The sequence below is a fragment of the Oncorhynchus gorbuscha genome, linkage group LG12, assembly GCF_021184085.1.
Source record: "Oncorhynchus gorbuscha isolate QuinsamMale2020 ecotype Even-year linkage group LG12, OgorEven_v1.0, whole genome shotgun sequence".
Lineage (NCBI taxonomy): Eukaryota > Metazoa > Chordata > Actinopteri > Salmoniformes > Salmonidae > Oncorhynchus > Oncorhynchus gorbuscha.
In genome coordinates this window covers 63,244,430-63,267,545 of record NC_060184.1, presented here as the reverse complement: position 1 = coordinate 63,267,545, position 23,116 = coordinate 63,244,430, and the positions used below count along the sequence as shown (strand labels likewise).

Below are 23,116 nucleotides of genomic sequence, written 5' to 3'. Positions count from 1 at the left end.
CATGGTAAGATATAGACCACGCTATAGCCTAGAGAGTTTTCATCTATATTTTTCATAGCCATCTATTTACCACCACAAACCAATGCTGGCACTAAGACCGCACTCAATGAGCTGTATAAGGCCATAAGCAAACAAGAAAATGCTCATCCAGAAGCGGTGCTCCTAGTGGGCCGGGGACTTTAATGCAGGCAAACTTAAATCCGTTTTGCCTAATATCTACCAGCTAATGTTACGTTCAACCAGAGGAAGAAAAGCTCTAGACCACCTTTCCTCCACACACAGAGATGCATACAAAGCTCTTCCTCGCCCCCCATTTGGTATTTCTGACCATGATTATATCCTCCAGATTCCTGCTTACAAGCCAAAGCTAAAGTAGGAAGTGCCAGTGACTCGCTCAATACGATGTTATATTACAGGACTGTTTTGCTAGCCCTGTTTGGAATATGTTCCGAAATACATCCAATGGCACTGAGGAGTATACCACCTCAGTCACCGGCTTCATCAATAAGCGCATCGATGACATCGTCCCCACAGTGACCGTACATATCCTAACGAGAAGCCATGGATTACAGGCAACATCCGCAATGAGCTAAAGGCTAGAGCTTTTGCTTTCAAGGAATCGGGACACCAATCCAGTCGCTTATAAGAAATTCTGCTACGCCTTCAGACGAACCATCAAACAGGCAAAGCGTCAATACAGGACTAAGATTGAATCCTACTACACCGGCTCTGACACTTGTCGGATGTGGCAGGAATTGTAAACTATTACGGACTATAAAGGGAAACCCAGCCGCGAGCTGGCCAGTAACACAAGCCTACCAGAAGAGCTAAATGCCTTTTATGCTTGCTTTGAGCAACACTGAAGCATGCATGAGAGCACCAGCTTTTCCAGTGCCCAAGAAAACAAATGTAACCTGCCTAAATGACTACCGCCCCGTAGCACTCAAGTCAGTATCCATGAAGGGCTTTGAAAGGCTTGTCATGGCTCACATCAACACCATCATCACGGAAACCCTAGACCCACTCCAGTTTGCATACCGCCCCAACAGATCCACAGATGACTCAATCTCAATAGCACTGCACACTGCCCTTTCCCACCTGGACAAAAGGAACACCTATGTGAGAATTCTGTTCATTGACTACAGCTCATCATTCAACACCTCCCTCTGCAACTGGATCCTGGACTTCCTGATGGGCCGGCCCCAGGCGGTAAGGGTAGGCAACAACACATCTGCCACACTGATCCTCAACACGGGGGCTCCTCAAGGGTGCGTGCTTAGTCCCCTCCTGTACTCCCTGTTCACCCACAACTGCGTAGCTAAACATGACTCCAACACCATAATTAAGTTTGCTGATGACACAATGGTTGTTGGCGATGAGACAGCCTATAGGGAGGAGGTCAGAGTCCTGGCAGTGTGCTGCCAGGATAACAACCTCTCCCTCAATGTGAGCAAGACAAAGGAGATGGTCGTGGACTACAGGAAAAGGAGGGCCGAACACGCCCCCATTCACATCAACGGGGCTGTAGTGGAGTGGGTCGAGTGTTTCAAGTGCCTTGGTGTCCACATCACCAACAAACTATCATAGTCCAAACACACCAAGAAAGTCATGAAGAGGTCACAACAACCCCCCCCCAGGAGACTGGCATGGGTCCGCAGATCCTCAAAAAGTTCTACAGCTGTACCATTGAAAGCATCCTGATCGGCTGCATCACCGCCTGGTATGGCAACTATCAGCATCTGACCGTAAGGCGCTACAGTGGGCAATGCGTACAGCCCAGTACATCACTGGGGCCAAGCTTCCTGCCATCCAGGACCTATATACTAAGCGGTGTCAGAGGAAGGTCCAAAAAATTGTCATAGACTGCTTTCTCTGTGACCGCATGGCAAGCAGAACCGGAGTGCCAAGTCTAGGTCCAAAAGGCTCCTCAACAGCTTCTACCTGCATGCCAGAAGACTGCTGAACAATTAATCAAATGGCCCCTCGGCCTATTTACATTTACATCCCCCCTTCCCTTCCCTTTCTTTTTGCACTGCTGCTACCCGCTGTTTAATATATGCCATTTAGCAGACGCTTTTATCCAAAGCGACTTACAGTCATGTGTGCATACATTCTACGTATGGGTGGTCCCGGGGATTAAACCCACTACCCTGGCGTTACAAGCGCCATGCTCTACCAACTGAGCTACAGAAGTTTATTATTTATGCATTGTCACTTTACCCCTACCTACAAGTACAAATTACCTCAACTTACCTGTAACATTGACCCCCTGTTTATAGGCTCATTATTGTTATTTTTTAACTTATTTTTAACTTCAGTTTATTTCGTAGATATTTTTTAAACTCTATTTCTTGAACTGCATTGTTGGTTAAGGGCTTGTAAGTAAGCATTTCACGGTAAGGTCTACATTGCCTTTGTTGCATTTGGCGCATGTGATAAATACAATTTGATTTGATTTGTTACCTAGTTTACTATTTTACTGGCTGCAACTTCAACGATCAACTCTATCCATAATTGAACCCCTTTGATGATTATTATGTCACGAACCCAGTCCCATTGGTCATCACCCCTGTTAACCAGACACCCTGAGGGAGACATCCTGACAGCGCTTAGCCATGTAAGATCAAACAAACAATTGTAAAATTGTTTCAAATACTAATTAACAGTAACTTACAATAGGGCTTACCCAGGAAAAAAACGTCCAAAATAATATATTTTAAACAAGTGTAACGGTAACGTATATTAATATAAACTATACACTATATTATAAACTGGGTGGTTTGAGCCCTGAATGCTGATTGGCTGACAGCCATGGTATATCAGACCATATACCATGGGTATGACAAAAATGTGTATTTTTACTGCCCTAATTACGTTGGTAAACCGTTTATAAGAGCAATAATGCACCTCGGGGGTTTGTGATATATGGCCAATATACCACGGCTAAGGGCTGTCCCCAGGTACTCCGCGTTGTGTCGTGCAAGGAACTGCCATCAATGCCTTCTCATGTAAATCATCAAAATATACATAACTTTATTACCTTTATCAGTCTGCTTATATTTCATTCACGTTTTTATTTAATCTGATTTTGTCATTACTTTAATCTTTTCATTTAACTGAATTAACTGTTCAGTCTAGAGAGAGATTGAGAGAGAGAGAGAGAGAGAGAGAGAGAGAGAGAGAGAGAGAGAGAGAGAGAGAGAGAGAGAGAGAGAGAGAGAGAGAGAGAGAGAGTGAGAGTGTGGGTGCGTGCGTGGCATAAAGATGTCAGGGGACAGATTTGAACAAAGAAAACTGATATCTTTTGGCTCGTCTGTCACTGTCATTGCCTGCCTGTCAACTGATGACTTGCCCTGAAAGACAGATCAGCTGGGGAAAATATGACATTGATTTAAACGAAATAAGATATATCCCTTGTCTTCTCCTTCTACATCTCTCTAATAATAATAATTCTTAATGGGGGGGCAGGGGACACACACCCGCTGCCAGGACATCCAACAAATGAAAGAGAGAATCTTTCTGCCATTATTTTGATGTGATGTTGCATAGCAACAGCGTAAAATAACTATGACAAAGGTGTTCGAAAAATATAGAGCTGTTAAAGATCAAAGAGCAAGTGCTGGCTTAGGGCCGGTCTGCGAAACTCCAATCCTTGAGGGTAGCAGGGTCTAGTTGTTGCATTTCCTGCCCCTTTAAGAGCAGGAAACACAGAGAGCATGGAGGGAAAGAGAGAGAAAGGGAAATGGAAGGGAAGTAGGGAAAGAGTTAAGGAGGAGTTGTGTGACATCACTTTGCTGAAGTGAAAGTAAATGAGAGAAACAGAGGACTGCACAAACGTTCTCTTGCTCTTTACAAAACATTCTACACAGCTGCACAGAGACACCATTTTGTCGTAAAAGAAGAAAAGTACATATATAATCAGGTAAGGAGAGAGAGAGAGAGAGAGAGAGAGAGAGAGAGAGAGAGAGAGAGAGAGAGAGAGAGAGAGAGAGAGAGAGAGAGAGAGAGAGAATTTGTACAAGAATACATTAATTGTAAGAAACCATACAATCTAAGTAAATGTATTGTAGTGACTACTTTGAATAGCAAGGGATAAATCCTGTCTTGTGTTTATTTCAATCATGCACTCAAGTGAATGGCAGCATTAGTGAAAGATTGTGGCGTGGACTGGTATCAAGTAAGGACTGTTCTTAGTAAACACAGCTATAAAAGATGAAGTTCAGGAAGTCCTTTAATATTTATTTTGTGTTCCAGATATGGCGTCTTCGAACATTTTGCTGCCAGAGGAGCAGTTCCAGTGCTCTCTCTGTCTGGAGGTTCTCACCGATCCGATCACCACTCCATGTGGACACAACTTCTGCCAGGCCTGTATCAGCGGGTACTGGAAAAGCACTGAACAGTGCCAGTGTCCAATGTGTAAGGAGACCTTTGACAAAAAGCCTAAGCTCAAAATCAACACAACACTCCGAGAGGTTGTGAATCATTTTAAGGGGATACAAGTCAGAGACAGAGATGAGTCCCCTGCTGCGCCTGGAGAAGTGGCCTGTGATGTCTGCACTGTGACGAAGCTCAAGGCCCTGAAGTCCTGCATGGAGTGTCTGACCTCTTTCTGTGAGACTCATCTGCAGCCTCATCAGATAGCCCCAGCCCTGAAGAGACACAAGCTGATCAACCCTGTGGATAACCTGGAAGACAGGATGTGCAAGAAGCACAAGAAACCCCTGGAGCTGTTCTGTAGGACTGAACAAATGTGTGTGTGTCAGTTCTGCACTGTGACAGACCACAAGGGTCATCACACCGTCCCACTGAAGAAGGAGTTCGGAGAGAAGAAAGCTGCGTTGGGAAGGACAAAGAATCAAATGCAGCAGATGATCCGGAAGTGCCTACAGAAGGTTAAAGAGATCAAACACTCAGCGGAGCTCAGCAACAGAGATGCAGAGAGAGAGAGAGAAGAAAGCGAACAGGTCTTCACCACTCTAGTCCGCTCCATGCAGAGAAGCCAGGCTGAGGTGTCTAAGATGATTGGAGAGAAGCAGAAAGCAACCATGCGGCAGGCTGAGAGCCTCATTAAAGAGCTGGAGCAGGACATCACTGAGCTACAGAGGAGATGCTCAGAGCTGGATCAGCTCTCACACACTAAGGATCATCTGCACCTCCTCCAGAGCTCGCCATCCCTGTGCCCCCCTACATCTACCAAGGACTGGCCTGATGTCAGTATAACCCAGAACGAGAGTAAGTGGAATGTGCAGAAAGACATATCCCAGCTGGATAAAAAGGTGAGGAGAGCACTTTCTGAACTTGAGGAGAAATTTAATAATGTATTGGAGAAGTCAAAGGGTGATGACCTGAAGAGGATGCAGCAGTATGCAGTGGATGTCACTATGGACCCTGATACAGCACATCCCCTTATCATTGTATCTGGCAATGGGAAACTAGTGAGAACAGGTCACTTTGAACAGAACCACTTCTACAACCTAAAGAGGTTTAGAAGTCGTGTAGCTGTTTTGGCAAAGGAGGGCTTCTCCTCGGGGAGATTCTACTATGAGGTGCAGGTGAAGGGGAAGACTGGGTGGAATGTAGGAGTGGCCAAAGAGTCGATTAATAGAAAGATAGGTGGATTATACCCAGAGCAAGGATTCTGGACCGTGTGGTTGTCTTTTCAGGTTGACTATGAGGCCTGCACAGACCCCCATACCCCCCTCTCACTGAAGAGCAAGCCGGAGAAGTTGGGGGTATTTGTGGATTATGAGGAGGGTCAAGTCTCCTTCTATGACGTGGACACCAGGTCTCATATCTTCTCTTTCACCGGCTGCACCTTCACAGAGAAGCTCTATCCATACTTGAACCCCTTTGATGATTATGATGGCTCAAATTCAGCACCAATGATCATCACCCCTGTTAGCCAGACACCCTGAGGGTGACATTGTGACAGTGCTAAAATGGGGGAATTTGTAATACTGATTCAAATGGTAATTTAAAGTAACCCATAACCGTTTAGGACACATACATGATATTTGTATTAATTTTATCAGACCTACTAACCTGCTTGTATTTAATACATTTTTGTCAGCTGACATTGTTTGACGGTGAAATGTATTAAAACCTGTCTCCAAAACATATTTTAAGTAAAGCTTTCATTGGATTGGATTTGGTTTCCTGATCTAATAGAAACACAGTGACCATTGTGAAACTGACTTAAAGTGAACTCAGTAGGTGAGAACTAACCCCAATAGCAGAAATGTGTATTTGAGTATCTGGTATTAAAAGGTCCAATGCAGTTTTTATCTCAATATCAAATCATTTCTGGGTAACAATTAAGTACCGTACTATGATTATCAGTGGTGGGAGCAAATCACTGTTGTTTGAGTCACAAGCAAGTCTCAAGTCACAAGGTCAAGGTCTCAAGTCGAGTCCCAAGTAGAACAGGTCGAGTCTCGAGTCAAGTCCAAGTCGTGCATTCTAAGAACAAGTCAAGTAGAGTCACAAGCTTTTTGAAGTCAAGTCTCAAGTCAAGAAAAAATATATATACAGTATACTGTATATCTTTGTCTATTTATTGAGGCTACCAGACAGCCCTTTTCATTCTCTTATCCTAAACATCATTTGAATATATTTTAACAACAAATTCCCAATGCAAGTAAATTAAGTAAATTATACATTTCAAGCAATTTCATACCAAAAGACCAGCAGGCCTATGCTAGTAGTTTTTGCTTGGTGCCACACTACTGGTGAGCTTGCAAAGTAAACATTTAATATTCTTGATCACCAACATTTCTTGGAGTTGCATATCTTTATGGCAATCGTCTCTCCCTACAATTGGACATCAGCAATGTATTCACAGCAATGTATTCACAAGCTCAGTGGTTCTCAAAATGTTTGTAAAACAGCGTTTTACACCTGCATTTTGTGGAAAATGCAAAAACACAGTTTTACGCGGTTTTACAAAATGTTTGAGAACCGCTGTGCAGTTTTTTCTGTACAGCTATTGGATTGGGTGCAGCGCAAATGTCGAATAGTAGAGAGAGATGGTGGAGATGTTGTCAGCCAATATCAACTAGGGATATCAGGAGGTTGCAGGAGACGGATGGAAAGCATGGTCTGTCTTAGCTTTCAAAAACTCTAGACAGCATTCTGTCTTCACCATATAGTTCTCAGACATTAGCTTTGCCCACTACTGCCCCATGTGAACTACAATCCTGACCGTGTGTTTTAATAGTCATCACTTGCGATATGGCTTTCAAAACATATGGCCCTTATCTTCCAACAACATAAAAAAAACTTCAAATAAAATGACTTATCCTGAAAGATCCATAAAGCTATGGGCACAGATACATACAGCTATGGGCACAGATCCATACAGCTATGGGCACAGATCCACACAGCTATGGACACAGATCCACACAGCTATGGGCACAGATACATACAGCTATGGGCACAGATCCATACAGCTATGGGCACAGATCCATACAGCTATGGGCACAGATCCATACAGCTATGGGCACAGATCCATACAGCTATGGGCACAGATCCATACAGCTATGGGCACAGATACATACAGCTATGGGCACAGATCCATACAGCTATGGGCACAGATACATACAGCTATGGGCACAGATACATACAGCTATGGGCACAGATCCATTCAGCTATGGGCACATATCCATACAGCTATGGGCACAGATCCATACAGCTATGGGCACAGATCCATACAGCTATGGGCACAGATCCATACAGCTATGGGCACAGATCCATACAGCTATGGGCACAGATCCATACAGCTATGGACACAGATACATACAGCTATGGGCACAGATACATACAGCTATGGGCACAGATCCATTCAGCTATGGGCACATATCCATACAGCTATGGGCACAGATCCATACAGCTATGGGCACAGATACATACAGCTATGGGCACAGATACATACAGCTATGGGCACAGATACATACAGCTATGGGCACATATCCATACAGCTATGGGCACAGATCCATACAGCTATGGGCACAGATGCATACAGCTATGGGCACAGATACATACAGCTATGGGCACAGATCCATACAGCTATGGGCACAGATCCATACAGCTATGGGCACAGATCCATACAGCTATGGGCACAGATCCATACAGCTATGGGCACAGATCCATACAGCTATGGGCACAGATACATACAGCTATGGGCACAGATCCATACATCTATGGGCACATATCCACACAGCTATGGGCACAGATCCACACAGCTATGGGCACAGATCCATACAGCTATGGGTGCTTCCATCCGATGAAACTACATTCCGCTACACAGGAAGGATGCGTTCATAGTAGATTGCTAAACTGTATACAGTATATGGACAACTTTTGTATAGATAATATAAACGCAGGCTTAATCTGTTTTTACCAGGAAAAACGGGAGAAAATTAAACAAGTGCTATCTGGATATGTGCCCGCTTTTGCACGCTAATGCTGATGACTGGTCAACAATCAAGACCCACAACTTTTTGGTTCTAAAGCACAGATTAGATGTTTTTTAGACAATCATTTGGTGCAATAACGTAAGCCTATGTTAGGAACCAGATCAAATAGGAAAAGGTATAAATATAAAATACAAATAGTTAGTGTAGACAATAAAAGTATGAAAAAGATGTATTTTTCCCATTCAGTTTCATACTCTTGACCCCCAGAACCTTCTCCACTTTGAGAACCACTGCGCTAGCTTACATGACCTGTCTTGATTGACAGTTTGCTGGTACAATCAGAGGGCAGAGAGTGCGCATCACTAGGCAAATCTGTTGCACTTTTCTTTTTTTTTTGCAAGTGCGAGGTTGCTTGTGTCTACGGTCTCTGGCTGTGTAGAGAGTAATCCAGGGAGACACTGTGCCAGAAATGACAAAACGTTACAAAACCTGGCCAGATCATTTCAAGTCATCAGTCTCAAGTCAAAGTTGAGTCCGGAGTCTTGAGGTTCCAAGTCAAGTCTCAAGAAATGTAATTTTCTTTCAAGTCACGTCTCAAGTCATCAAATGTGAGTCCAAGTCATATGACTTGAATCCAAACCTCTGGTGATTTTTTAAAATTAAAATGGTCCAAAATATAAAAAAATAGCTTCTTAGCAAAGAGTAATTTCTTAAGCAAGAATTTAGCTAGGACTGTCTTGGAGTGGTCTGAGTGGGGAGGGGAAAACTGTTTTTGGAACTCTCTATCTTATAGGTCGGTTTCAATAAAACGTCACAATACGTTCGATTTGCTTCGCTGGAACCATTGACAACAATGTGCCGTTTTCAAGGGATTGTGAAATACAGTTGCAAGAAAAAGTATGTGAACCCTTTGGAATTACCTGGATTTCTGCATAAATTGGTCCACAAAAATGTGATCTGATCTTCCTCTAAGTCACAACAATAGACAAACACAGTGGCTTAAACTAATAACACACAAAGTATTGTAGTTTTCTTGTCTATATTGAATACATCATTTAAACATTCACAGTGTAGGTTTGAAAAAGTAAGTGAACCCCAAGGCTAATGAATTGTCCAAAAGATAATTGGAGTCAGGAGTCCGCTAACCTGGAATCCAATCAATGAGACGAGATTGGAGATGTTGGTTAGGGCTGCCCTGCAGTATAAAAAACACTCACAAAATGTGAGTTTGCTATTCACATGAAGCATTGCCTGATGTGAACCATGCCTCATACAAAAGAGATCTCAGAAGACCTAAGATTAAGAATTGTTGACTTGCATAAAGCTGGAAATGGTTACAAAAGTATCTCTAAAACCCTTGATCTTCATCAGTCCACGGTACGACAAATTGTCTATACTATAAATGGAGAAAGTTTAGCACTGTTGCTACTCTCCCTAGGAGTGGCCATCCTGCAAAGATGACTGCAAGAGCACAGTGCAGAATGATCAATGAGGTAAAGAAGAATCCGAGCGTGTCAGCTAAAGGCTTACAGAAATCTCTGGAACAAGCTAACATCTCTGTTGACGAGTCTATGATACGTAAAACACTAAAGAAGAATAGTGTTCATGGGAGGACATCAAGGAAGAAGCCACTGCTGTCCAAAAAAACCTTGCTGCACGTCTGAAGATTGCAAAAGAGCACATGGATGTCCACAGTGCTACTGGAAAAACATTCTGTGGTCAGATGAAACTAAGGTTGAGTTGTTTGGAAGGAACACACAACACTATGTGTAGAGAAAAAAAGGCTTCAAAACTCCACCCCACCAAAACAAGCAGAGATTTCAGGTGGTCTTTTCAAACAGCTTTTACACTAAAAGGGCATTATCAGAATTTCCAGAATTTCATAGTATTATTCCAACCTCATAGTGTGGATATATCTCACAGGGGTTTATATCAGATGGTGCCGGAGGGGATGGCTGTTGTTTTATGGGCTCTTAACCAACCGTGCTATTTTTTTTTTCAAATTGTTTGTAACCTAATTTGTAGATAATGTTGCTGCCACCGTTTCGTATGACCGAAAAGAGCTTCTGGACATCAGAACAGCAATTACTCACCTTGAATTGGACCAATAATTTATCTTTAACGAGTCGAACGAGAGGGATTTACTCCAGACACCCGAACAGGCCCTCATCCCAGTCATTCGCAGGAGAAAGAGACAGAAGTTTCGTGGAAGGAGAACAGGGTGCCTTGTAAGGATCCGGCGACGAGTGGCTAATTTGCCTTTGCCATCGGTATTATTGGCCAACGTACAATAGCTGGATAATAAAGTGGACGAACTAAAAGCACGTATATCCTACCAACGGGAAAATTGTCCCTGTGTATAGCCTCGCTATTGTTATTTTACTGCTACTCATTCTTTATTTGTTACTTTTATCTCTTATTTATTTATTTTTTCTTAACTGCATTGTTGGTAAGTAAGCATTTCACTGTAAGGTTGTATTCGGTGCATGTGACAAATAATTGATTTGATTAGATTTTTGACTGCAGTGGCCTGTTAAAATGATTTTTTTCTGTGTACTTGAGTATTTTCACATACACAACCCAAAACATGTACTTATATTTTAGTATTTTAATGGTTATTTGTATAAAAAAAAAACAAATAGTAATTTTCAATTACTATTTTGAAATGAATGGGAGTGTAATTGAGCCAGTGTATTTTAAAATGCTTTCCAAGGGTATTTCCAAATACATTAAAATATCCAACTACTTATTTTTTCAAATAAAATATATCTGAATACTTACTTCAAATGTTTGTAAAGTAATTGAGATATTTGAAAAGGTATTTTAATCCAGGTCTGCCCAATAGTTACAGTATGCAGAGCACTAAAATACAAGCAATCTTCCCAGGGACCCCTGCTATTTTACATTTCTAAACCACCTTAGATCCTTCATCTCCCCTCACCTCTTCACCCTTCACCGTTATACCTCTCACTTTTCTCCCTCTCTCTCCTCGATATTCTTCTCCATCTCTCCAATCTACCTTTCTCCCCTCATCAATCTTCCCTTCTCCAGTCTCCTCTATCTCCCTTCCGCCTCTCCCCTTCCCCTCCTAAACCTATCAGCAGAGTAACCAGCAACCTCTGGCACTACAGCAAACTACCAGGACATCCAGCAATGATGCAACAACCTTTGGAAAGGATGTCAGTTGGTTGGCTGGTGCTATTGGTGCGTGTGTATGAGAGAGTGTGTGTGGCATAAAGATGTCAGGGGACAGATTTTTATCAAAGAAAACTGGTATTTGGTGGCTAGACTGTCACTGCCTGACTGTCAGCTGATGACTGGGGAAAGTATGACATTAATATGATATATCACTTGTCTTCTCTCTCTCTCTCTCTCTCTCTCTCTCTCTCTCTCTCTCTCTCTCTCTCTCTCTCTCTCTCTCTCTCTCTCTCTCTCTCTCTCTCTCTCTCTCTCTCTCTCTCTGTGTCCAATCCTTCCTATGACTTTGGCCCCTCTCTAGTAGTCCTGGCAGAAAGGCTGGACTACTCCACTAACTGGTATAGAGGGACTCAATGTGGCCTTATCGCATAGACCACAACATTAAGAGGGGGGCAACTTTCTCTGTAACACCAATTGTATGGTAATACATAAAAATAATATATATATATATATATATATATATATCACCTTTATTTAACCAGGTAGGCCAGTTGAGAACTGCGACCTGGCCAAGATAAAGCAAAGCAGTGCGACTCAGACAACAACACAGAGTTACACATGGAATAAACCAACATACAGTCAATAACACAATAGAAAAGTAATGGCAAATGAGGTAAGATAAGGGAAGTAAGGCAATAAATAGGCCATGGTGGCGAAATAATTACAATTTAGCAATTGAACACTGGAGTGATAGATGTGTAGAGGATGAAAGTGCAAGTAGAGATACTGGGGTGCAAAGGAGCAATTTGCTGAGTAGAGTGTTGGAGGCTATTTTGTAAATGACATCGCCAAAGTCAAGGATCGGTAGGATAGTCAGTTTTACGAGGGTATGTTTGGCAGCATTAGTGAAGGATGCTTTGTTTGCGAAATAGGAATCCAATTCTAGATTTAATTTTGGATTGGACATGCTTAATGTGAGTCTGGAAGGATAGTTTACAGTCTAACCAGACACCTAGGTATTTGTAGTTGTCCACATATTCTAAGTCAGAACCTCCCAGAGTAGTGATGCTGGACGGGCGGGCACGTGCGGGCAGCGATCTGTTGAAGAGCATACATTTAGTTTTACTAGCATTTAAGAGCAGTTGGAGGCCATGGAAGGAGAGTTGTATGGCATTGAAGCTCGTCTGGAGGTTAGTTCACTCCTCTAGGGTAGGGGGCAGCATTTGGAATTTTGGATGAAAAGCGTGCTCAAATTAAACTGACTTCGACTCAGGCCCAGAAGATAGTATGTGCATATAATTGGTAGATTTGGATAGAAAACACTCTTCCAACCCTGTTAAAATAGTGTATGTGAGTATAACAGAACTGATTTGGCAGCCGAAAACCTGAGAAAAATTCATTCAGGAAGTAAGTTTTTTTTTGTTTGTTAAAGTTTTCTATTCAATGCCATTACAGTATTCATTGACTTAGGACTCAAATTTCAGTTCCTATGCCTTCCACTAGATGTCAACAGTCTTTAGAAATGGTTTCAGGCTTGTATTCTGAAAAATGAGGGAGTAAGAGAAGTCTGAATGAGTGGACCCTGCCGTGTCACAGAGCTTTTTCATGAGCGTGACCGAGAGAGAGCCTTTCTTGTTTACCTTTTATATTGACAACGTTATTGTCTGGTTGAAATATTATCGATTATTTAGGCTAAAAACAACCCGAGGATTGATAATGAACATCGTTTGAAATGTTTCTACGAACTTTACGAATACTATTTGGATTTTTTGTCTGCCTGTTGTGATTGTGTTTGAGCCTGTGGATTACTGAAGAAAATGAGCAAACAAAACGGAGGTTTTTGGATATAAAGAGACGTTATCGAACAAAAGTATAATTTATTGAATAAATGAATGTCTTCTGAGTGCAACCATATGAAGAGCATCAAAGGTAAGTGATTAATTTGATCTCTATTTCTGACTTGTGTAACTCTTCTACTTGGCTGGTTACTGTTTGTAATGATTTGTCTGCTGGGCTATGTTCTCAAATAATCGTAAGGTATGCTTTCGCCGTAAAGCATTTTTGAAATCTGACACCGTGGCTGGATTCACAAAAAGTTAATCTTTAAACCTATGTAAAATAGTTGTATCTTTTTAATATTATTGTAATGAGTATTTCTGTATTTGAATTTGGCGCACTGCAATCTCACTGGATGTTGGCCAGGTGGGAGACTAGCGTCCCACATACCCTAGAGAGGTTAACACAGTGTCAGAATGGTGTCGCCTGCGTAGAGGTGTGGATCAGAGAATCACCAGCAGCAAGAGCGACATCATTGATGTAAACAGAGAAAAGAGACGGCCCGAGAATTGAACCCTGTGGCACCCCCATAGAGACGGCCAGAGGTCCGGACAACAGGCCCTCCGATTTGACACACTGAACTCTGTCTGAGAAGTAGTTGGTGAACCAGGCGAGGCAGTCATTTGAGAAACCAAGGCTGTTGAGTCTGCCGATAAGAATGTGGTGATTGACAGAGTCGAAAGCCTTGGCCAGGTCGATGTATACAGCTGCACAGTATTGTCTCTTATCGATGGCGGTTATGATATCGTTTAGGACCTTGAGCGTGGCTGAGGTGCACCCATGACCAGCTTGGTGGGATTCGAAATGGTCGGTGATCTGTTTGTTAACTTGTCTTTCGAAGACCTTTATAGAAAGGCAGGCTAGGATTGATATAGGTTTGTAACAGTTTGGGTCTAGAGTATCTCCCCCTTTGAAGAGGGGGATGACCGCGGCAGCTTTCCAATATTTGGGGATTTCGGACGATACGAAAGAGAGGTTGAACAGGCTAGTAATAGGGGTTGCAACAATAATAATAATTTTAGAATGAGAGGGTCCAGACTGTCTAGCCTGGCTGATTTGTAGGGGTCCAGATTTTGCAGCACTTTCAGAACATCAGCTATCTGGATTTGGGTGAAGGAGAAATGGGGAGGCTTGGGCAAGTTGCCTTGGGGGGCGCAGGGCTGTTGACCGGGGTAGGGGTAGCCAGGTGGAAAGCATGGCCAGCCATAGAAAAATGCTTATTGAAGTTCTCAATTATAGTGGATTTATCGGCGGTGACAGTGTTTCCTAGCCTCAGTGCCGTGGGCAGCTGGGAGGAGGTGCTCTTATTCTCCATGGACTTTACAGGGGCCCCAGAACTTTTTGGAGTTTGTGCTACAGGATGCAAATTTCTATTTGAAAAAGCTAGCCTTTGCTTTCCTAACTGCCTGTGTATATTGGTTCCTAACTTCCCTGAAAAGTTGCATATCGCGGGGGCTATTTGATGCTAATGCAGTATGCCACGGGATGTTTTGTGCTGGTCAAGGGCAGTCAGGTCTGGAGTTAATCAAGGGCTATATCTGTTCCTGGTTCTACATTTTTTGAATGGGGTATGCTTATTTAAGTGAGGTGAGGAAAACACTTTTAAAGAATAACCAGGCATCCTCTACCGACAGAATGAGGTCATTATCCTTCCAGGATACCCGGGCTAGGTCGATTAGAAAGTCTTGCTAGCTGAATTGTTTTAGGGATTATTTGACAGTGATGAGGGGTGGTCGTTTGACCACAGTCTCATTACGGACGCAAGCAATGAGGGAGTGATCGCTGAGATCCTGGTTGAAGACAGCAGGGGGTGCCCGTGTTTACAGATTTGGGCTTGTACCTGGTAGGTTCATTGATCATTTGTGTGAGATTCAGAGCAGGTGTTCCTTTTGTCCAGGTGATATTCCAGGTGAGAAAGGGCAGTGTGGAGTGCGATTGATATTGCGTCATCTGTTGATCTGTTGGGGCGATATGTGAATTGGAGTGGGTCTAGGGTGTCTGGGAGGATGCTGTTGATGTGAGCCATGATCATCAGCCTTTCAAAGCAATTCATGGCTACCGACGTGAGTGCCACGGGGCAGTAATCAGTTAGACAGGTTACCTTCACTTCCTTGGGCACAGGGACTATAGTGGTCATCTTGAAACATATAACATGCATCTTTATGTAATACATGTATCACTAGCCACTTTAAACTATGCCACTTTGTTTACATACTCATCTCATATGTATATACTGTACTCGATACCATCTACTGCATCTTGCCTATGCCGCTCTGTACCATCACTCATTCATATATCTTTATGTACATATTATTTATCCCTTTACACTTGTGTGTATAAGGTAGTAGTTTTGGAATTGTTAGCTAGATTACTCGTTGGTTATTACTGCATTGTCGGAACTAGAAGCACAAGCATTTCGCTACAGTCGCATTAACATCTGCTAACCATGTGTATGTGACAAATACAATTGGATTTGATTTGAATTACAGACTCGGTCAGGGAGAGGTTGAAAATGTCAGTGAAGACACTTGACAGTTGGTCCGCATGCTTTGAGTACACGTCCTAGTAATCTGACCTGACCCAGTGGCTCTGTGAATGTTTACCTGTTTAAAGGTTTTGTTCATATCGGCTACCGAGCGCGTTATCACATAGGCATGGTGCGCTTGTGCATGCTTCAGTATTGCTTGCCTTGAAGTGAGCGTAAAAGCAATTTAGCTCGTCTGGTAGGCTCGCGTCACTGGGCAGCTCGGTTTCCCTTTGTTAATAGTTAGTTAATAGTTTTCAAGCCCTGCCACATCCGACAGGCGTAAGAACCGGTGTAGTAGGATTCTTAATCCTGTATTGATGCTTTGCTTGTTTGATGGTTCGTCTGAGGGCATAGCGGGATTTCTTATAAGCGTCCGGATTACTCTCTCGCTCCTTGAAAGCGGCAGGCCTAGCCTTTAGCTCGATGCGGATGTTGCCTGTAATCCATGGTTTCTGGTTGGGATATGTACGTACAGTCAGATATGTACGTACAGATACTCCGGCAGCGCCGGACAGGCGGGAGACTCCGGGAGCTCCGGAGTGAAGGGCGATTCTAGCATCGCAGGCGTGACAAGCGGCTCTGGCAGCTCCTGGCTGACTGACGGCTCTGGCAGCTCCTGGCTGACTGACGGCTCTGGCAGCTCAGGACAGACTGGCGGCTCTGGCAGCTCAGGACAGACGGGAGACTCTGGCAGCTCAGGACAGATGGGAGACTCTGGCAGCTCAGGACAGATGGGAGACTCTGGCAGCCCAGGACAGACGGGAGACTCTGGCAGCTCAGGACAGACGGGAGACTCTGGCAGCTCAGGACAGACGGGAGATTCTGGCAGCGCAGGACAGACGGGAGACTCTGGCAGCGCAGGACAGACGGGAGACTCTGGCAGCGCAGGACAGACGGGAGACTCTGGCAGCGCATGACAGACGGGAGACTCTGGCAGCGCATGACAGACGGGAGACTCTGGCAGCGCAGGACAGACGGGAGACTCTGGCAGCGTTGGGCAGGAGGAAGGCTCTGGCAGCGCTGGACAGGCAGGAGCACCTGGCAGCTCAGGACAGACGGGAGACTCTGGCCGCGCATGACAGACGGGAGACTCTGGCAGCGCAGGACAGACGGGAGACTCTGGCAGCGTTGGGCAGGAGGAAGGCTCTGGCAGCGCTGGACAGGCGGGAGCACCTGTAGGGAGAAGACGGAGAGACAGCCTGGTGCGGGGGGCTGGTGCGTGGAGGTGGCACTGGATAGACCGGACCGTGAAAGCACACTGGAGCTCTTGAGCACCGAGCCCGTAGCCAGGCCAGCCGGCTTCATGGCACCTGGCTCGATGCCCACTCTAGCCCGGCCGATACGAGGCACTGCAATGTACCGCACCGGGCTATGCACACGCACCGGGGACACCGTGCACCTCACGGGGAGTTGGCTCAGTCTGGTGTAGACACACTAAGACTGAAAATAACCACCCACAAAACACAATGGAAAACAGGCTACCTAAATATGGTTCTCAATCAGGGACAATGATTGACAGCTGCCTCTGATTGAGAACCATACCAGGCCAAACACAGAAATAGAAAATCATAGACAAACTAACATAGACAACCCACCCAACTCACCCCCTGACCATACTAAAACAAAAGACAAAAAAAGGAACTAAGGTCAGAACGTGACAGTCGTTCAGCCACGTCATGTTGAAACAAAAGATATTACAGTTTTTAATGTCCCGTTGGCAGGGTAATCTTAATCGTTGGTCATCAATTTTATTTTCCAATGATTGCACGTTAACAAGAAGGACGGGTGGCAGTGGGAGTTTACTCGCTAGCTTATGGATTTTCAGACTAGCTTATGGATTTTCAGACTAGCTTATGGATTCTCAGACTAGTTTATGGATTCTCAGACTAGCTTATGGATTTTCAGACTAGCTTATGGATTTTCAGACTAGCTTATGGATTCTCAGACTAGTTTATGGATTCTCAGACTAGCTTATGGATTCTCAGACTAGCTTATGGATTCTCAGACTAGCTTATGGATTCTCAGACTAGCTTATGGATTCTCAGACTAGTTTATGGATTCTCAGACTAGCTTATGGATTCTCAGACTAGCTTATGGATTCTCAGAAGGCCGCCCGATATGCGGGCTCTTTTCCTGTGTCTTTTCTTCACGCAAAAGGCGGGGATCTGGGCCTGTTCCAGGGAAAGTAGGATATCCTTCTCATTGGACTCGTTAAAGGAAAAAGATTCTTCCAGTCCGTGGTGAGTAATCGCTGTTCTGATGTTCAGAATTTATTTTCGGTCATAAGAGACCGTAGCAGCAACATTATGTACACAGTAGGTGTTACGGATACAGGTATCCTGTGTGTGTGTATGTATCCTGTGTTCTTTTCTCTCCTTCACCCCTCACAGATGAAAATCATGGTCCTTCTGTAGCTCAGTTGGTAGAGCATGGCGCTTATAACGCCAGGGTAGTGGGTTCGATTCCCGGGACCACCCATACGTAGAATGTATGCACACATGACTGTAAGTCGCTTTGGATAAAAGCGTCTGCTAAATGGCATATATTATTATATTATTATATATTATTATTATCAATCCCCAATCACTCACCAATCAATCATCAATCAGAAGACACACCTCCTCCTGTTTCCTACTCAATCACTGTTCCTTTCCCTTTGTTTAAAAACTCTGTCAGTTGTTTGCTGTGGAGCTCAATCTCTCTGTAAATGTCATGTCTGTACGTCTCTGTGGTTCACTCTCTCTTTGTGTATTAACCTCTCTTTTGTTTGAGCACCTCCATAACACTTTGTCATCATCTGTGAGTATTGTTTTTGGTTATGGTGTTTGTTTGTTTGCTGGTGGGAAAAGGGGGAACAAAGACAAGTCGCCCATGGGCATACAATACCCGTAGGTAAACTTTGTTAAATACACTAGTTAGAACTGGGCGGACCACCCACTGTATTTTTGGTTAGTTAGTTAGCTGTTGTTAAAGTAGGCTGGTCTAGCTTAGGGGTGTTTTTGAATACTTATTGTTTCTTTCCTTGGGTCCAGCTCAGCCCCTTTTCCTGCTCCCCCCATTACTGTGTGTTTATTAATATACTCTGAGTTTGACGGTAGATTTCAGTTGTCGTGGTTATTTCGTTCACACTTTAACTTTGTCACTATTATAAATTGCATGAGTTATGTTACGGGTCTCATTACCATCCCCCCTAGACTGTCGGGCCAAAACGGATTTGTAACAATAAGTTACAAACAACACAAAGAAACTAACAAAATATGACAACTGGTTGGGAGAATTTGAAACGTCAGCCATATTCTTCGGCACCATCTTGTTCTAGGTGGCTTTATGAAGTTGGTTACATATGCAAACAATTTAAAATTTTCAACACATAATGTTCCTTATAAAAACAAGATGCAATGCAGTCAGTCTCTCCTCAACTTTTAGCCAAGAGAGACCGGCATGCATAGTATTGATATTATCCCTCTGATTGCAGCGAAGGGCAAAACCTGTCACTCTGTTCTGGGCCAGCTGTAGCTGAACGAGGTCCTTCTTTGCAGCACCTGACCATATGACTGGACAATAATCCAGATTAGATCAAACTAGAGCTTGCAAGACTTGCTTTGTGGAGTGTGGTGGATAAAAAAGGCAACCTTACAACCAATTAATTATGTTTTGACCAAAACAGTTTACAATCTAAAGTAACACCAAGTAGCCACAGCATTCATTATTACATTCTGCTGAGGTCTAGAATTTAGGGAATGATTTGTACCAATACAAAACTCTTAGTTTTACATGTTCAGTACCACTTTATTACTGGCCACCTATTCTAAAACAGACTGCAACCATTTTTTTTAGGGTTGGAGTGATTTCACTAGCTGTGGATCACTAGCTGACATGTATAGGGTTGAATCATCGGTGTAAAAATGGCCGCCCTGCTCCCCTTCTCTCTATGTAACTTTCCCTCACAGTCCCTTCAGTTTCCTTTGGGTCCCGTTTGTTTGGCTGTTCTGCCTAAATGAGTTATCCCTCACCCATCATGGCCCTGCCATTCCCAACCAATCAAAGAGCTTGGAAAGGCGCATCTGGACACTGCACCCACCCACTCAGGTCGGAGTATTATAGTCGTCCGAAGAAAGAAGACCCGCATTTTTCTGAGGACTATTTTTAATGTGGAGAGTAACTAGAATGCCTGAATGTTGTGCATGCTTCAAAATGTAAGTTGCAGGGGGGTTTATTGGGTTTCTTTTTACATGTTGTGTAATAATGTTTAATAACAACAAATGGCTTAGTAGCTATGTTAAGTTTGCGGCCATAGTTTATACAGCTATTACTATTCTTTAATGTTGGAGTTGCCAAAACTGCTTGGCGTATTGTTTATAGAATCTAGCATTATGTCACTGTTGTATTGATAAACATAGTTTTTCATGTGCACATGCTACCATGGCATTTTCCATAGTGGACTTTGTTAAAGTGGTTGTTGCGCTGCCATGGGCGAGCTTCTAGAACCCTCCCAGATGGGTCTTGGAGCTCGTGAATGTGCAGAGTAATTTATGACACTGTGGCACTGGGGCGGATAAGATATCAGCAAGGAAGATTCTCGCACCGGGCTGGAGAGAGAGGGTGGCATACATTTTTTATCTTGTCAGTCTCAGTAATTGGTTTCTCTCACTCTGACAAGATGTTTATCGTTTAGGTTAATATTTATGCTGATATTTTTATAGCCCTGTTTATATCTGTGTTATAGTAGTGTATTGTTGTGTTTATTCAGTCATGTTTATATAGCCTATTTATATTGCATAATTATGCCACTTTATCGATACTGTTATGTTGTGTATGGATTTGCCTTATAGAACCACAATTAATCTGGATTAACACAAGTACTATTCCACCAAGATTCATTCCCAGTCAAGTCCAAGTTGACGCCAAGAATGGCCACCTGCACCCTCAAAGCCATCTTCCCTCCAACAAGCTCAATAAGAGAGTGGGGATGAAGAGAATGACGATGAGGACTGGGGGGAGAGGATTGGGCCAGCACCAGCCACACACCCTGCCGACCAAGGATAGAGGGGCAAGCCCAGCGTCGGCCAGCCCAGAGCTGGCCATCCCAGCTTCTGCCTTACAGCACAGCGGCACCCGAAGAGTGGAGAAACCAGAATGTTCCTTCATATTGCCTACATGAGCCCGCTTCCCTGCCACGTACCACCACCCAGGAGGTTTCTAGAGAGCAAGTCCCACATCCAATAGTACAGCGAGACCCTCGCCCTTTTAGGGAAGACTACCCCGCCTCATGTTCGGAGTATTCCATTCCTCCACCGATTAGCCTATTCCCCTGATCAGTGTTACTCCAGGGCCACCTATTTAGAGAATTTAACACCCCTGATGGAGCGCCAGGAGGGCTACTATGTCTCTAGTAAGTGCAGCAACTCCCCTGTCGAACGCTGCTCTAGAGTCTCCCGACCAGAGCCCACAACACTTCCACGATACCACCGGGAGGGCTACTACCTATCAAGACAGCTGAGCAACTCCACAGACTGATGTCGTTTCAGCGAACCATCGGTCCCCACACAGAGCCCAGAGCCTACTATCCCCTGAGGCGACACAACTACTCTGCTAATAGGCATCCCCTTAGACTCAGGACACAGAGTATGCCACATCCCCAGGTCAGGAGGACCTACAGAGGGCCCACTCCAATGATCCTGGACTTTGTTCATCCGAACCCCAGAGAGTTCTCACAGCTGAAGATCGCCCTGGATAACATCCTCCCAGCGGATGCCACAGAGCGGTTTAGGGTCCAGATCCTCGGTGACCACCTTAAGCTGAAAAGGGTCCTGCTTATCTCTGACTTTTATAGCAACTCGAAGGTACCCTTTCACAGATACCATGTCTGCCCTCAACCAGCAGTTCAGACTGCAGCATCAGTTAGCTCCAGCATATCGCCAAGCTCAAGGATGGCCCAAATGTTGCCAGTGGGAACATCAAGGCCATCTGTCTGTTCCTGAGTATGTTCGTTAATTGGCATGTTGGAGCAGCTGGGCAGGAAGGGAGATGTGGAGCTGGATTGTGGATCCCATGTTTCCAGGTTGCTGGGGAACTTCCACATGACCTGATATCCAGCTTCTGGAGGTTCATCCATCCATGCAAGATCCAAATCCCCACTCTGCTAGACTTGGCAGACTGCATGTAGTATGAGGTCCAAATGCAGGAGGATAACTCCTGGTTCACCAGCAGTTCACAAATAGAGACATTAGCTAGAAGCAGAGATCGCCATAAGGAGCCTACGGCCTCCAGCATGACAACAACCATCCTACTTGGCATGCAGAAGATGGCCCTCAAAAATAGGTCAGAGGCCACCGCCACCAAGGAGAAAGTCTATTGTCCCTACTGTGAACGCATCAGCCACTCCCTCAAAAATTGCTCCATTTTCCAGCATTTTAAAATTGCTCCATTTCTTCTTTGATCCTCCAGGCGAGCTGGATCAAAGGAGAGAAACGTGTGTTGGCTTTGCGGCCAAGAGTATCATTTTGCGGAGTGCAACCTCCAATTCCGCTGCAAGACTTGCAATCAGTGACAACTTCTTGTGGGATTCAAAGGTGAGCCTGAAGACTTGACCCTTCGAACAGTAAGACAAGAGTTTTAGGTTCTCCTTTGGGCGTCCGATTCCTTCACTGTCTCCCCTGTCTCACAGACCCACAATACATTTCGGATCCAAGGTGCCTTCACTTCGCAACAGCTAGGCCTGTTCAAGCAGACCCATTCGGTCTGTGCCCTGCAACAGAAGTATCGCCACCTGAAGGGACCGCCTCTGCAGCACATATTCAATGTCCAGACAGTTCTGCTTATTGGATCAGACTACGCCCACCTGATCATGCAGGTGGAACCATCAGGAAGCCCAGCTGCCATCAAGACCATCCTGGGTTGGACTTAAGTACAGCATCTTTGAGCACTAGGGCTATGTCACCTCTATGCTGTGCTCGAATGCTGACCTGTTTAGTCAGGTTGAGAAGTTGTGGCAGATGGATGTACTGCCATGGCGCAGCCAGAAGTTCAGCACCAGAACTCACCAAGACCAGGAGACAACAGACCTGTTGGAGGCCAGAACAATGAGAGTTGAAGTGAATGGAGTCCAATGTTCCGCAACTCTCCTCCTTCACATCAAGAATATGCCCTAGCTGTGAGCCCCTAAGGAAGCTGTGCTCCCGCTGCTCAGGGCCACAGAGAA

The 23,116-nt window shown here is 44.3% G+C and overlaps 2 protein-coding genes across 6 annotated transcripts in view; one reads left to right on the top strand and one right to left on the bottom strand.

The window, feature by feature from the left end:
* Nucleotides 1-23,116, bottom strand: part of neto1l (neuropilin (NRP) and tolloid (TLL)-like 1, like) — a 203,474-nt gene that overhangs the window by 65,187 nt on the left and 115,171 nt on the right. The gene's annotated exons all lie outside the window — the stretch shown is intronic.
* Nucleotides 3,806-6,451, top strand: LOC123991217 (zinc finger protein RFP-like). Its single transcript, XM_046292567.1, has 2 exons — nt 3,806-3,922; nt 4,255-6,451. Exon 2 carries the CDS (start codon nt 4,257-4,259, stop codon nt 5,913-5,915), a length of 1,659 nt encoding a protein of 552 aa, XP_046148523.1. The 5' UTR covers nt 3,806-3,922; nt 4,255-4,256; the 3' UTR covers nt 5,916-6,451.